This window comes from Ischnura elegans, chromosome 7 (assembly GCF_921293095.1).
Source record: "Ischnura elegans chromosome 7, ioIscEleg1.1, whole genome shotgun sequence".
Lineage (NCBI taxonomy): Eukaryota > Metazoa > Arthropoda > Insecta > Odonata > Coenagrionidae > Ischnura > Ischnura elegans.
The window spans coordinates 65,957,758-65,971,571 of NC_060252.1; the positions used below are offsets into that span (position 1 = coordinate 65,957,758).

Below are 13,814 nucleotides of genomic sequence, written 5' to 3' on the forward strand. Positions count from 1 at the left end.
TGGTTCCTCTTTATAACTTTTATTCGAGTCGTTCATAAAGTTTTTAAGTGCAACCTGCCTTGGATTTTTCATTCATTAGAGGACAGTTCCTCTACGTCTCACCTAAAACAACAAGTACTTTGGAATCTAATGTGTAACTTACCTGTTCGTTTTGCTTCGTGTTTGTGATTTCCATGAAAAAATGAAACGTGACAAACCTTTTAAAACATGTTTCCACATTTATTTATCAATTTACGACCAATGGTAATTTACGTTCCAAATATTTTGGAACGGGTTCGTTTAAAATTTGATCTAATAAGATAGTATGCCATTAATCCGCTCGTTGGAATGAATGGCAGACCTTTTTAGCACAACTTTAATTATCAGTTAGCTGCTATTGACAATAATACCTGTATACGTAGCCAATTTTATATCATAATATTTCGTTAGTAGTGTATATTTGGAAGAACTATTATTATCACCAGCACGACCATGGAAAGTAACAGTTTTCTTCGTCATGTACACTTACTATGGTGAAAATGTTACCGAAAAATTTAGGAGGATACTGTCCAGCAGCTGTCATTGACACATATTCTCGCCTAAGGCCGTTTTAAGGTTAATCGTCATTATGATAGAATTTCACTATCAAAACTGCGCAGTTTTGATTTATCTGTAACAGTTAGTTGGCAAAGAAATTCTCTGCAGGTATGTTAGTGTAATATTGTCGTAATGTTATTGCTGGCATCATTATACATATGCGATTGTGAAAATATTAGAACAAAATCTGTTACTGTTTCTTCGTTTCATTGAACTCCTTAGGTTGTTATCACATTTGTAACCCCGTTTGCGTCTTTCCTTTGTATATCGTATACGGCATTAGAAAAACAGAATCATCAGGACGAAGGGTCGTGGCGGGTAGAGGACTTTAGGAAAACGTCCTCTCTTCACGTAGCACTTAAAAACTATATCCGAACTTCACCGTTGGTAACTATTTGTCACTGTTTTCGTCAGAAAGGTGAAAATTTCACTCCGCTTTGGTGTGGTAACTTTCGCATGAAAGAGTTAGTACAGCAGCACTAACAAAAACCTTTATAATCTTCACCGCCAGGCCTATGCCACTGTTTTTATTGATTGTATAGAGGTGGGATATCTTGATCCACTACAATTACTTGCTCCAAACAATATGTGCACACTCGTATGTGGATCCAACTCATCGTCATCTTCGTAACTGGCGAGATTGTCTTCCCGTTAGTCACCATAATAGTGATCGTTTTCTACATGTCTTTGGAGCAAGACCATGCTCTATGCAGTCTTTTTCCGTCATCACAGCTATACCACTGATTTATCTTTGGAGCAAACATTTAGTATCAAGTGATGTCACAAGAACTCTTTAAGCTCCAAACAGTCCGTGCACTCGAGTCTATGCGTCGAATTCGTCGTCGTCGTCGTAACTACTGATGGCCTTCCTCTCTACCGCGACCTTTTTCATGCCCTGCGAGGGTGCACCTGCCACGGGAGCCTTCACTTTTATGTTACCCGTCCTGAGGAATTCCTCCTCTTCGTCCTCATCGTCGCTCCATCGTCGAGCCCTCCTCTTGTACTCAACTTCGGATTGTTGAGCTCTCGCGTCGTTGCCGTACGACAGCAGTGGGTTCCTCATTTTGGGAGCCCCGGGGTCGACCTCCGGCGGTTTGGGCGCCTTAGATTTGTCCCCGGAGTTGTCTCCCTTCTGGTTCTTGTCTTTCCTCGATAGGAAATTCTTGGTGGTCTTCTCCTTGGCTGGTTTATCCTTTGCCGGCTTATCCTTGGCCGATTTGTCCTTTGCTGGCTTCTCCTTGGTTGCCTTCTCTTTGGCAACCTTCTCCTTGATGGGCTTAGGTTCCTGGGGCTCTTTCTTCTTCTTGCCCTTCTTGTCCTGACTCTTTGCCGTAGCTCCGGCTCCGCCTCCCTCCGCTCCGGAGACGGTGGCTTCCCCATCGCCTGTCCCCCTTGCCTCTTCCGCTGGTTTCTGGGCGGTCCCCGCTCTCTTGCCAACCAGAGCGAACAATGGGTTCACGGTTTCGTTGGTAGGATCGGGCACCGGCGCGGTATTCTTGGAAGCTGGCTTTGCCTTTCCCTTGGGAGTAGCGGGCGAGGGGGCTGCTTTGACCTTTCCTCGGGGAGGTTCGGCTCTGGCTCGCGGGACCTCCCCATTTGTGACCGTGCCCTTGGCGGTGGCCTCATCTCGCGAACCGGACGCGTCAGTACTTTGGGTTGTTGCTGTATCAGCTTGGGAAGGAGTGGATTTGGGTCTCTTTTTGTTGGTTTTGGTGTTTTTAGGAGCGTCCGCTGTTGTCGCTGGCGATACCTCGCTGAGCGGTCTTTGGATCACCTCTAGAGTGATCCGATCCTCAGCGTTGTCGAAGTCCCTCTGGTGGAAGTACCCGTTGACGGCAATGGTGGCCGAGGCGGAGGATGTGGAGGCAACGTCGGCTGTTCTCAGGCCGTGGAACTTAGGTTTGGCAATGTTCATGTGCGCCCGGAACCATCGTGGTTTCAAACCCATCTTGAAAGTTGATCTTCCTCAGCGAACTGGTTCTGAAATGTTAAAAGTAAAGGAATTAGTTGGATTTTGACTCTAAGATGGCACGTCATACCCTCACGACAGGTCTCATTTTGTCTTTCCTTGACTTGTTTAAGACTCAAATGCATCATCTTGATATTTTCGGGTTGTAAAGAGTCGATTTTACTATTAAAGTTTTCTACCGATTAAGGTAGGCTTCCACGGAGTGCTTGAGAAGCATTTTGGCAGTCTCCCCTTCCTTTATGTGCTTCCTCTTCAATTCACAAAAAAGGGTCGAAATTTGCGAAAAAATTGCCTCTTTATCGAATACGAAAAGTTTACATTTGAGAAAATACCGGATTAAAATTTTCAAATTTAAGATAGAGTCTAATGTGAACATAAGTCTATTTTGTATATCACAGAAAATTTCAACTGAACATCCTCCGCACCACACGTTTAGTCATTTCTGACCATAAGTTGTTAGTTTATCGTTAGTGGCAATCTTATTAACTACACTACCTCAATTAATTCTTCCGCCAAGAGTGAGTGCACTGCGGAGCGACATCCAGAAAACTCACCGAATGGCTTCAGCATTGACAAATCTTGAGCTTTATACCGATAAAAGAGGGTTTTTTAACGCTCTAAGGTGTGAAACAGTACGTCCATTCTCATTCAAAACAAAAGAAGAGACATGCTGAATTCTGGTAGTGTTCTTAACCATGACAACGCCCGTCATCTCAGCGCTGATGCAGCCTAACTGCTCCTTGAGCAATTTCAATGGGACATTTTCAATTACCCGCCGTACAATGCCGACATAGTGCCGTGTGATTTCCATCTTTACGCTAAAATAAAGATGTGGCTTGGAGGGAAGTTTTTTCAAACGGACTACGAGCATCAGGACAAAGGCGAAATTCATTGGAAGTCATTGGCAGCAACATCATATGAAGAAGGGATAGCAGTTTTTGTCCACAGGCACGACCAATTCCTCAATCGCCGAGGTCATAATGTCGAACGGACACCACAAGTGTGCTCAACATTTAGCAATTAAAATAATATTTTATCAATATCTTCGTCTTCTGATCATGACCCATCGGAGGGTTAAAAAAAAAAAACCGCCCTCGTAGTTTAAAAATTGTCATAATGCTCGAAAAAATGGCTCAAATGTCTATGGTTTTACAAGGATGAAATTAAATTTTTTAGCGATTCTTTTATTCGGAAATCTTGAACAGATTATAAAGTTAGCGTGGGTAAAGTGCCAACATTAATGGGTAGCTAGTACTTACTATCAGGTTAATGCATGGAAAGTGGACATCATTTTTATGTCACCCTGCCAACTCTGCCACCCCAACTTGACCCTGCGTGCTTATCGTGACAACCCCTGGGCAGTTGGCAGCCCCTTTTAACCTTCCCATAGTCACGGGTGGCCTATATTTCAGGGATTTTGAAACACAATTATTCCTTTCTTTCAACCTGATGCAGTTTTTAATTGTTTCGTCATCACTTCTGTCCATCAGAAAAAAAATTTAAAATGATAATTCTATGTATTTTGTTTATGCAAGTGATTAGACCCTCTCAATGTTTTACTCGTATCCTAGAAACTGTTACGTTGATTTTTGACCTTGCACTCACTCACTTGTGCTAGATAGATTTATTATTCGTTTGAAAGATTATATATCTGATAATTTTAGTCGTTTAGAAAGTTCTAATGTTGCTGTCGTATAAATACAGGTTTTAAAAAGTACCTTCATGGTCATATTTTTTAGAGAAAAGGTTTCATTAGAAATAAACTTCGTTTTTTGGGTGTTTATTTCTATTTCCTTGGCAGGTTGCACTTAAAAACTTTAAGAACGACACGAATAGAAGTTATAAAGAGGAACCAGCAGATGAATTTTCATTTAAAAGTTGACAAGTCGTTGTGAATTACCTTGAAAAGCAGCTGCGATCGTTCGCAGCCAATCTAAATTTCTGCATGACTTGCTCCCATAAATAATATTTAATTTTGTCGATAAAAAAACGATAATTATCGCTGGTTTTGCAACCTGATGCGACAAAAGACTGATAAAAATATTTCAGCTGCAAGTCTGTGGTGAAGTTACCATATAAAAGCAATGGCAATAGAAATGCCATAGCTAAGAATTATTATAAGCTTCAGCTAAGAGAGCACGAATTCACACGTGAGTTTCTAAAGGGGTTATATTTATAACAGTATGCAACCGTTTTTTGCAAGTTAGAGGAGATTTACTGACGAAAAAGTCGCTACTGCCTTCGTTCCAACTTATTCAGCTTAGCCCCTTATTTTAACAAAGCATTTCTTTTTAAACACATTTTACCTCCATTTACAAGATCAAAGAAGTAAAAGTGGGAGCACTCAAACATACGATAAAAAGGAAATATTGAATAAAAATTGTTTGTAGAAGTCGGTTTAATGCTACTCACCAGCCTTCTAGAAGTAAAACGAGGAAGAAAGACTTGCAAGAAGATAAGGAAAGTATTAGTTTTATCGTCTTGGCAATAGATTTCATTGGATGATCTCACTCTGATAATTCGAGAGAGGCGGTATTTTAAATTTATGGTATTAACCAATCGTGCATCCCACGCGAAATATTCCTTGAAATCGAAAAAGCAATAAATCGTGAATCTTGAATTATTATCTCTTCATCCATTCACTTCCAGGAAAGGCTTGGTGTCGGTAATAAATTATAACTAAAGATACGTGAAAATAGCGCTTTCATTTTAGTTTTATAGCACTTTCAATTTCAGTTTATAGCATTATGTAGCATCTATTTTTTAAATTTATTTTCATAATGAATCACTAGTAGTTGACGACGAAGTGGGATGAAACAGATTTATTGGAAAGAATAAAGAATAGTATTAGTAATTATGGGGTATAATATAACAATAATTATGGGGTATAATATAACAATAATAAATTAAGGAATGAGACATAAAGTAAATAATTAAAAATGATATTAATAGCCCGAATGTCATTTACACTAGTTGAGCATCAACATTGAACAAGTTTCAACACTTTCTTCCTTCAACCGGTTCCGTCTGTTAGTCACAACTAGATTGTACCTACTGGCTGAAAAACCTCTCGGCATCCACAATTGAAACTGGTGTTCAGATTGTGTGAAGTGCAGAATTACCAAACTCAGTTTTTTCTCGGCAGATGGTAATAAATATTTGTCGCGGACATACATCGCGGAATCTACCAGGGTTTTCTCTCAACCTCTCTAATCGCTGCCGATGAACATACAAGTAACGATCTATGAAGCAGTTAGGCCCAGCGTCCAGTGCCGTAGCGAGGGGTGGGCTCGGCTCTAAATTTACGAATTTTGCCATCGGAAAAGGCGAATTTGCGGTTTTAATATCATAAAAGTCCAGTCATCGCGCCTATGTTGCATTTATTCACGTGTATCGCATCAATATCGCATTTATCGAATATGCGATATTTACGTATCACTAATCATAACCTTTCCATTTTTCCTCGAAGGTTCTGATGAGTGAGGGTAGAGCTCAGCCCGAGCTAAATTATTGAGGCGTAAATTCCAGACAAGGTCGGGAGGCTGATTCGTCTTCTTAGTTCTCACAGTAGGTCTATTGGTTAGGGCACTTGAGTATTCTGATCTGGTTGCTCACCGCACATTGAAATATTAGCATCATTGTTTTCTCAGTGTCAAAGCTTACCCCTGAGCCTTCAGCTGTGGTTTCTATTTAATGGACGCGTGGTGCAAACTATTCCTTGAGGTTAAAAGGACTGCCGAGTTTATTTACCGGTGAAATATAGTGCAGTTGTTTTATTGAACATAAAAATCATTTTAATGCAATCATAATTCGGATTGTTAATTTCTTTCCGCTAGGATGCCGTCGTCGTGTGTTCTACCGGCTCTGGTAGCTCAAAACGCAATATTTTGTATTTATACTGCCGTCGGACCCAGAGAAGCGGGATTCATGTTACTAGGTTGCTAGCCAAACACGTACTGATGTGGACAAAATGTGATTGGTGCAAACCCGCAATTACTGAATCACATGTGCTTCCTCACATTTCTGCTGCTGTGTTAGCAAACAGACTGAGTCTGGACCTTACAGTCAGGGGAAATTAGTCCAACCCGCAGGTAGACCGCGCCTTTTCTCAGCATCGGTGTAGATGATATGAATTAACCAGTCGGAAAAACCTGGACGGAAAGAAAATATCCCATTGGGAACCTCATAATGCGCTTAATTGTTTTTACTCATTCGCTTAGTTTTTTATCACCTGTCAGTCTCGTGCCGCCGGGGTATCCAACGATATCATTATAAAAAATGTGCTCGAATCTTATCTAACTACAGATACAAAAAAATTCTATCCATTTGAAAGACAAAAATGTGGCCTCACGAATCATCTGTATATTTCTTAGTTGGCAGGCTTAATATGATATCTATTTAGAAAAAGTGTTGTAAAGGTTGTTGTCGACCCTTTATAATGCCGTTTTGCCACATGGAACATGAATTATAGTTATGTTACAGAGGAAATGAAACTAATTGAGAATTCCCATGCATCGAAATGTCTAAAAAGGGATATGGTGGCATTCATAATATTTTTATTGTGTAACAAAATTCCATCTTATGGGTTGTTTGCTTCCAAAGGGCTTGGTGACAGTTCCTTCTTTTTTACATAGTTATTGTAAGTTGACTATTGAGAAAAGGTGGTAATCGCTTATTTTTTGCCCCTGCATCAATGCTTGCATTTAATTGGCTAAAAATAGTAGTAATGGTAATTTTAAGGTCCAATTTCATGCATGTTTTAGCTCTTGTTATGATGAACTTCACGCCAATAAGTCTCCATTCAAGAGAAACATTGTGCTGGAAAACGGGTAGTATCATTCGGATGATTATAGATCTCATGTGGTAGATTGGTAGAGAAATTTTTGAGAAATAATTAGAATCTTAAAACTCGACACTAATCCATGTTGGGTGGCCTGCCTCTTTAACGAAAATGTCGGTGAGGACGTAATGGAATGGCTATAATATGATTAAATAATAGCATAACAAATGCTCCGAGACAGTTTTCTGAAGTTCAGAACAGAACAACTTAACCGTTCAGAACAACGTAACTTTGAATAACTTGACTCACTTTGAGCCAGCGCATAAACGGCGTATTCATTCAATAACAGCACAAACCGTACATGGGCCACACAATGGAAAATAGTGGACCTAACAAAGTTTTTTTGTCTGTCGATAGACAAAAATATATCGCTATAATTTTAGAGAAATTTGAAATTTTCTCAACTGAAGTGAGTTTCGCCATTTAAAGTTGTGAGCCAACAGACGCCGTTTCCGATTCATTATCTACATAGTACGCCAAACTAAGTCGAGTAGTCGTGAGCAAGTGTTGAGAATAAGTTTTAGATTGGAGAAGCAAAGAATAGATAAGAATTGTGAATCATGGATGACTTCAGATCTATGAATGTTGATGGTGAGGTGAACTTATGGACTCTTACCTTTTGTTAAGTAGTGATGAATTGTTGTGCTCCGTACTTCAACGTCTTTTCATTTTCCAGTGAAATCTCAGTGCTCTCGACCTTCAGCTTTGAATGGCTATCCTTGGTTCAGGGTAGATCCTTGGTCCTTCAACACCCTCCCAAGGCGTTTTTCTTTGGACTGCGAAGTGGCCGCGTTCTGTCCTTGGGACCCATGAGTGTTGCGGCTTCCGTCTGTCCCGCATACGGCAATGTCGTCGGCTGAATTTGTTCTTGGATGCAGCCCGTGATGCGTCTACTATCTTGGGTTCGGAAAGCGCATTGGCTGTCGAAACTGTGTGTGAATCGCGAAACTACTGTGTCGCGGATGTGTGAAGATGACAATCCCCTGCTAAGAGATAGTATCCATTTCGATCTGCGTTTATTATAGCGCCACTCCGCTAGTCTTCAATTGATCCTTTGGTTCAAGCAGGACGACTTTCCCGATCGATTTTGTATCACTCAGTGTTGGTGGTGCTTTGTTGTCGGCTGATAATTCATTTGTGCCGAATGATTTCATCACGTACTCCTTATCTCCGGCCCGGGATCTACCGATAAGTTGGCCGCCATTGAGAGATGATCTCTCTTGATAGGCGTTTCTGTGACTCTTATTCAAGTTTAATTACGGTTATGATCGAATTGCCGATTTTAAGGTCTCTATTGAAATGCGCTACTGTTGTACAACGTTGAGGAATTTTAGCCACCGAGGCCGAAGAGAGCGTACCAATTCCAAATATGTCACTCTTGTCTTTTTACACGCCTTTCGGGAATTGAGATTCATTCAGACTTGTCATCAAATCGCTACATTGGTCTGGAGTCTGGACAAATTTATAACATTTGTATTGAGGATGACGTTCGGCGGTAGAACTTATATTTGAAGTACGATCCAAATTATAAACTAATATCCCCTTCATAAGGCGTAAAAAAGAAAATAGTACCATAATACTTTCTTTATATTGCCTTAATGCTGGAAGGTTATCCATCACGGTACATGGAAATGATATGATGAATCCAACTGTGTCTTCGAGGTCGAACCGTTTTTTTATCTTCAGGTATAAAAATAGGGGTTTCTCAATAAAATTCTCCGTAGAGTACTCCGGTCTATTCCTTTTCGGTACTCGTCTAAAGTGTGGTGAACAAGGGAAGCTCTTTCATGTATCTGTGGCACAAGGTATTGGGTGTATTCTAATTTTGGCGTCAGTGTTCGAACTGGTTTGCCAAAGATCCGTGCTGCAAAACATGCTTGCATTCATGAAATTTACTGCCAATACATACACCAATGATAATTTTTTTCCTTCGTTTGAGTACGTGCCGCGCTATTCCCCCTGAGTTTGATCAAGTCTGCTGTGTTCCCAGATTGTCAGGAATTTTTAATTTCACACTGATTACCTTGAGATTGTTATTGGCTGTCGACTTATCCCAACTTTCCAGTGCAATTATATGGTCAATAGCCTTAGTTTAATTTCAATAAGAGTCGATGGAATCGTAGTCCATATATAATCACTACTTTTTTGGACGTCTTCTCTCTAAGCATTTGCCCTGAGTAGGTCATGTGTGTTAAAAAAAGAACAGTACCTATCCGGTTTTAAAATGTTTTTATTTCAGGAGACGCCCTTCTCTACGCGCGAGTTCTAAAATTGATTTTTGTCAGTTTTCTCGTATTATTTTCAGTACCGTAATAATGAGTTGTTAAGTTCATGTATATAATATGAAATTGTTAATCCATCATATTGTTCTTGTGTCAGATTTGATAGTTATGAAGTACGTACTATTTCTTCATTCTATCTTTTAAAGTTTGTTTAAGTGCATCGGGTTTTTTGAATTTGCTTAACATACTTAATGTAGGATTCTTGTCTCGTGATTTCCCTACGGACTCGTTTCCCTAAAATAGTGTGTTGCTCAGGAAATTTCCTTCGCCGCCTTAATAAGTGAGAAACAGGGTTAATAAGAATTTTACCAACTTTAACGTATCGGTTTGTCTCTCTAGCAGCAGTTGGTTGACGCTATCGTCTTGAAATTTCCAGGGTGTGTACCAAGGGACTCCATTAAAGTAGGCCCAAGAACATGTAAGCATTATATCTGTTGCCGTTTCGCGCGCATTTTATTCGGCGGCGCCGCTAGGCAGCGGTGTCTCGTTCTGTGTGACTTTCGCCATTAACCCTAGTGGAAGTGGAAGTACAAAAAATCCCTTTCAATACAGTAAATAACTCAATGCGTTAACCAAATTACGTTTTCAGATGATACATTAAGGTACTCTGAGACTTATGAACGGGATACGTTCCGAAGACTTGGTCGTACGTCGGATTAGTCGTTAGATGGAAATGACATTTGTACCCAGGCATATTAAATCATGAACGGGGCCAAATTCTAGACGAAAACGTTGCTGAGCCGACTGACGTGTATTCGCTCCGTGAAGTGCACGTACTTTTATAAGCGATCCTTCAAAAGGTTGATGTTTTGATAAAAAATAAAGTTATGAATGAAAATAAAGAATAATTTTGTGTTGCTACTGCACCGTGCGTGCGATTGTCATGAAATTTTGGAAAATAAATTTTGGGGATTTTTCGAAATTTATATTTTAAAACACTGGCGTCAATCCAGTGGAGGACGTTTTCCTCCCAATATTTAACAGGGTCCCCCAGAGAATTCAATGAGGCTCTAACGAATAGGGTGGTTTCCTATTATTTTTTATTGCCTAAATCGAAAGATAATTACTCCTGGAGTACGTATTTCACGATTTTAGATTTTTAAATGACGATATCTATTTTTCGCGATTAAATGAAAAGTGAAAATTTTCAAACGCGCGAAAACGCGTCGGCTAAGTATGAATGCTGGGAAAACCTGGTGTGACGTCGTTCTGGTTCCCGCTGCCGCCAAGTGAGGTGACCTTGGGGCGAGGCTTTGAGCGCTGATACGATGCAGGATGCTAGCAGGTAGCAGAGTACCCTGCTAGCAGGTAGCGCTTGGCTTAAATGAGGATTGTTAATACCTTATCAAACGAAGGAAACTTTCCGACCATAGCCAGTTTAAATAGGTGATTATTAAGACATGTTTCCCTGAGCTCTGTGCCTCATGCATGCATTGTTAATCTCAGACGATGTAAAACTCCTATCTACTCGTATAGGAACTAGGTCCCTGTGACGTCACGTGGAGTGGTATCGTATGGGCGCCAATCTGGCCTTTTTCAAATGAGGATAAAATTGACCATTCCCATTCGTCTAATCCGGTATTTCTAAAACCATATAATTTTTATATTATGAATACACTAATGGTGGGTAACGAATGGCAATCAATGCCTTTCGTTTTCTTTGATGAAGGAAACTACCGTATTGGCGTAAAATGGGGTAAAAAATGAATTAGAATCACAATTTCCATGATTTATTAAGTTTCTATTTCCGAGAGAGCTCCCCCGATCCCGGAAAGTATTTCATACCTCCCTAGACCTACCGGAACCCCGTCCCCCCAAAAGTTTATTGCAATCGACGCCATTGTTTTAAAATAATGTTGGTTGTAAGTCGGGGAGAACCTTAACTGAACGTATGAAATCGTTTCTGGCTTGACATGGTGGAAATGCGATACATCCATGATAAAATATAAAAAATAAATGGTAATTTTTACACTTAAATATAAAAATCCACTACCGTCCGTGGTTTCGACATTCTATTTAATTTTCAAAGTCATTTCATGTCAATCTACGTCCTTGAAAATGATGTGTGTTGAAACCATGTTTGGTAGTGGAGTTTTGTATTCAAGTGTGGAAATTACCATTTTTAGTTATTGTCATGGATACCGCAACTGAAAGTTTTTTGTTAAACTTCGTGGTAATTACTTTTTTTGTAGTTGTACAGTGCTTCGTTGACCCTTAACCTTAGGGAAGTGAGCTGCAGGATTGCTTATCTATATCGGAGTAAGTCTCACTCGGGCGTTCCTTGATGGGCGGGAGGCGAGCCCTGAAATCCAAGGGATAGTGAGTGCAGGGAGATGGACATTCAATGGGTATGAAGTGAAGAGTGTTATTGAAGACCACTTGTGGAACTGGCCTCTGCTCCGGGATGACTTCTTGTGTGACGCTAGGCTGTTGGTCGACCGCAGGGGTTCGACGCCGCCGCCTGCACAAGTACATCATGATTCGTGAGGTTATTCCGGCTGCGACGAGAACGCCGAAGGATACGCCCACGTAACTTGCGGAAAAATCTGGAATGCAGTGTAATGTTTTTTACATGAACATCAGTGAATACAAAATGATTCTGATATTACCGAATAATTATAACTGACGATTTCAGGCTTAACTGTGTGAAACCTTTCCATTATGGAAAATGAAAAAAATTTGTTTGGTTCGCTAATACATTTGAAAAAGAACGACCTGGGTTTCATAACATAAAATTCACCAACTCATTCTTCACTTTGTGGTATTCCATTATGAGGTTTCTTGGATATTTAACTTTTACTTATACCACTAGTTTTTTCAAGTGTTAGTAAAAATGAAATATCCAAGAAAATTTTTCATAACATTGTTACATCGTCAGATTACCTGAGCTCAGTCAGTCAGTTATAACATTAAAATATTATGAAACCCGGGTCGGGATTTTAAAATTATATTAGTGACCCTTACTAAGTTAATTTTTTTACATGAAGATTATATAATTTAAAATCTACGAAGAGGGTTCTTGGTAGATAAGAAATTAAACATCGTCTCGGGTGACGCTCTTTAATAGCTCTGAATTATATCAGGATTTATAATAAATACGTGACAGCCAAAAAATATAATAGAGGTGGAAGTTTGACAAACTATAATTGAGTAATGTACGAGCTGTCCAAACAGGAGAGGTGATTCGCATATTCGGGAAACTAATTGTGGCTTGCTCAGGTGTGGAGAGCTTAATTTTGGTTAACAAAGGGAGGGTTAATGTTGCTAAAAAATTGTCCCCGGCGGTACTAATAGATTAAATGACAGTTTTACCCCCATTCGGTCGACACTTTTCATTTTGATATCTGAGGTATACTGTAAGATTTTTATTGTCATGAACATCTCGGTAGTGTTTACGTGAGAGGAGGGTAAATGGGAGGTAGGGGTACGCGATTTCATTAGGCATTTACAATGTGTGTCTCTGAATGCCATTTTATTTTAAATGCTTGCTAGTTAAATGTAATCTGAAATCGAGATGAACATGTTTAATGTATCTTAATGCCTCGTACAGACCATTTGATATGGCGTAAGTTACCTTAGTACTAGGGACGGATTTTTCCACGGGTCGTTACTGTGGGTAGGTATTTCGCCGCTATCCATCGAGACGGCTAGGCTGCAATTTATTGGCGAGTAGTCTCTAAATTCCAGTTAAATTTTTTCAATTTATTTTTCTTATAATTTCTACTCACCCCACATATCTTCGATGGTCTCTGTCCTTGTACTTCCCTCTTGTGCCCAAATATTCCTCCGGATATTTGCGTATTTGCTCGTGCGTGTGTCACTGCGGAAAAGTATTCGATACCACCTCTCTATGGAAGACTGGGGAAAGAATCGTAATGTGCGTCGAGTAACCCTTTCCCAAGTGATATACCATCCCTTCAGATCTTATCTGATGGGGTTTGAGTGATTTTACCTGTAGTTGCCTCCCTCCATATCAACCTCTGCCGTCTATTCTGTAAATCTAGAGCTTTTCTGGTACTGTATCCCTATTAGCGGTCAAATATCGATCCCACTCTCGCACGTCAGAGTCAGCGTATCTAACTAGTTGCAATGCCCGTTCTCTCTGCTATTTGCTCCGAGTGTTTTGTTTTGATATTGATTCAGTTAA

At 40.0% G+C, this 13,814-nt stretch overlaps 2 protein-coding genes across 4 annotated transcripts in view; one reads left to right on the plus strand and one right to left on the minus strand.

The window, feature by feature from the left end:
* LOC124162640 (phosphatidylinositol 4-phosphate 3-kinase C2 domain-containing subunit beta) overlaps positions 1-13,814 on the plus strand; it is a 117,259-nt gene that overhangs the window by 44,887 nt on the left and 58,558 nt on the right. The window lies entirely within an intron of this gene.
* LOC124162641 (nucleolar protein dao-5-like) lies at positions 211-8,783 on the minus strand. Its single transcript, XM_046539236.1, has 2 exons — positions 8,002-8,783; positions 211-2,556 (listed from the first exon to the last, which is right to left on the minus strand). The coding sequence occupies exon 2, from the start codon at positions 2,522-2,524 to the stop codon at positions 1,400-1,402; it is 1,125 nt and encodes a 374-aa protein (XP_046395192.1). The 5' UTR covers positions 2,525-2,556; positions 8,002-8,783; the 3' UTR covers positions 211-1,399.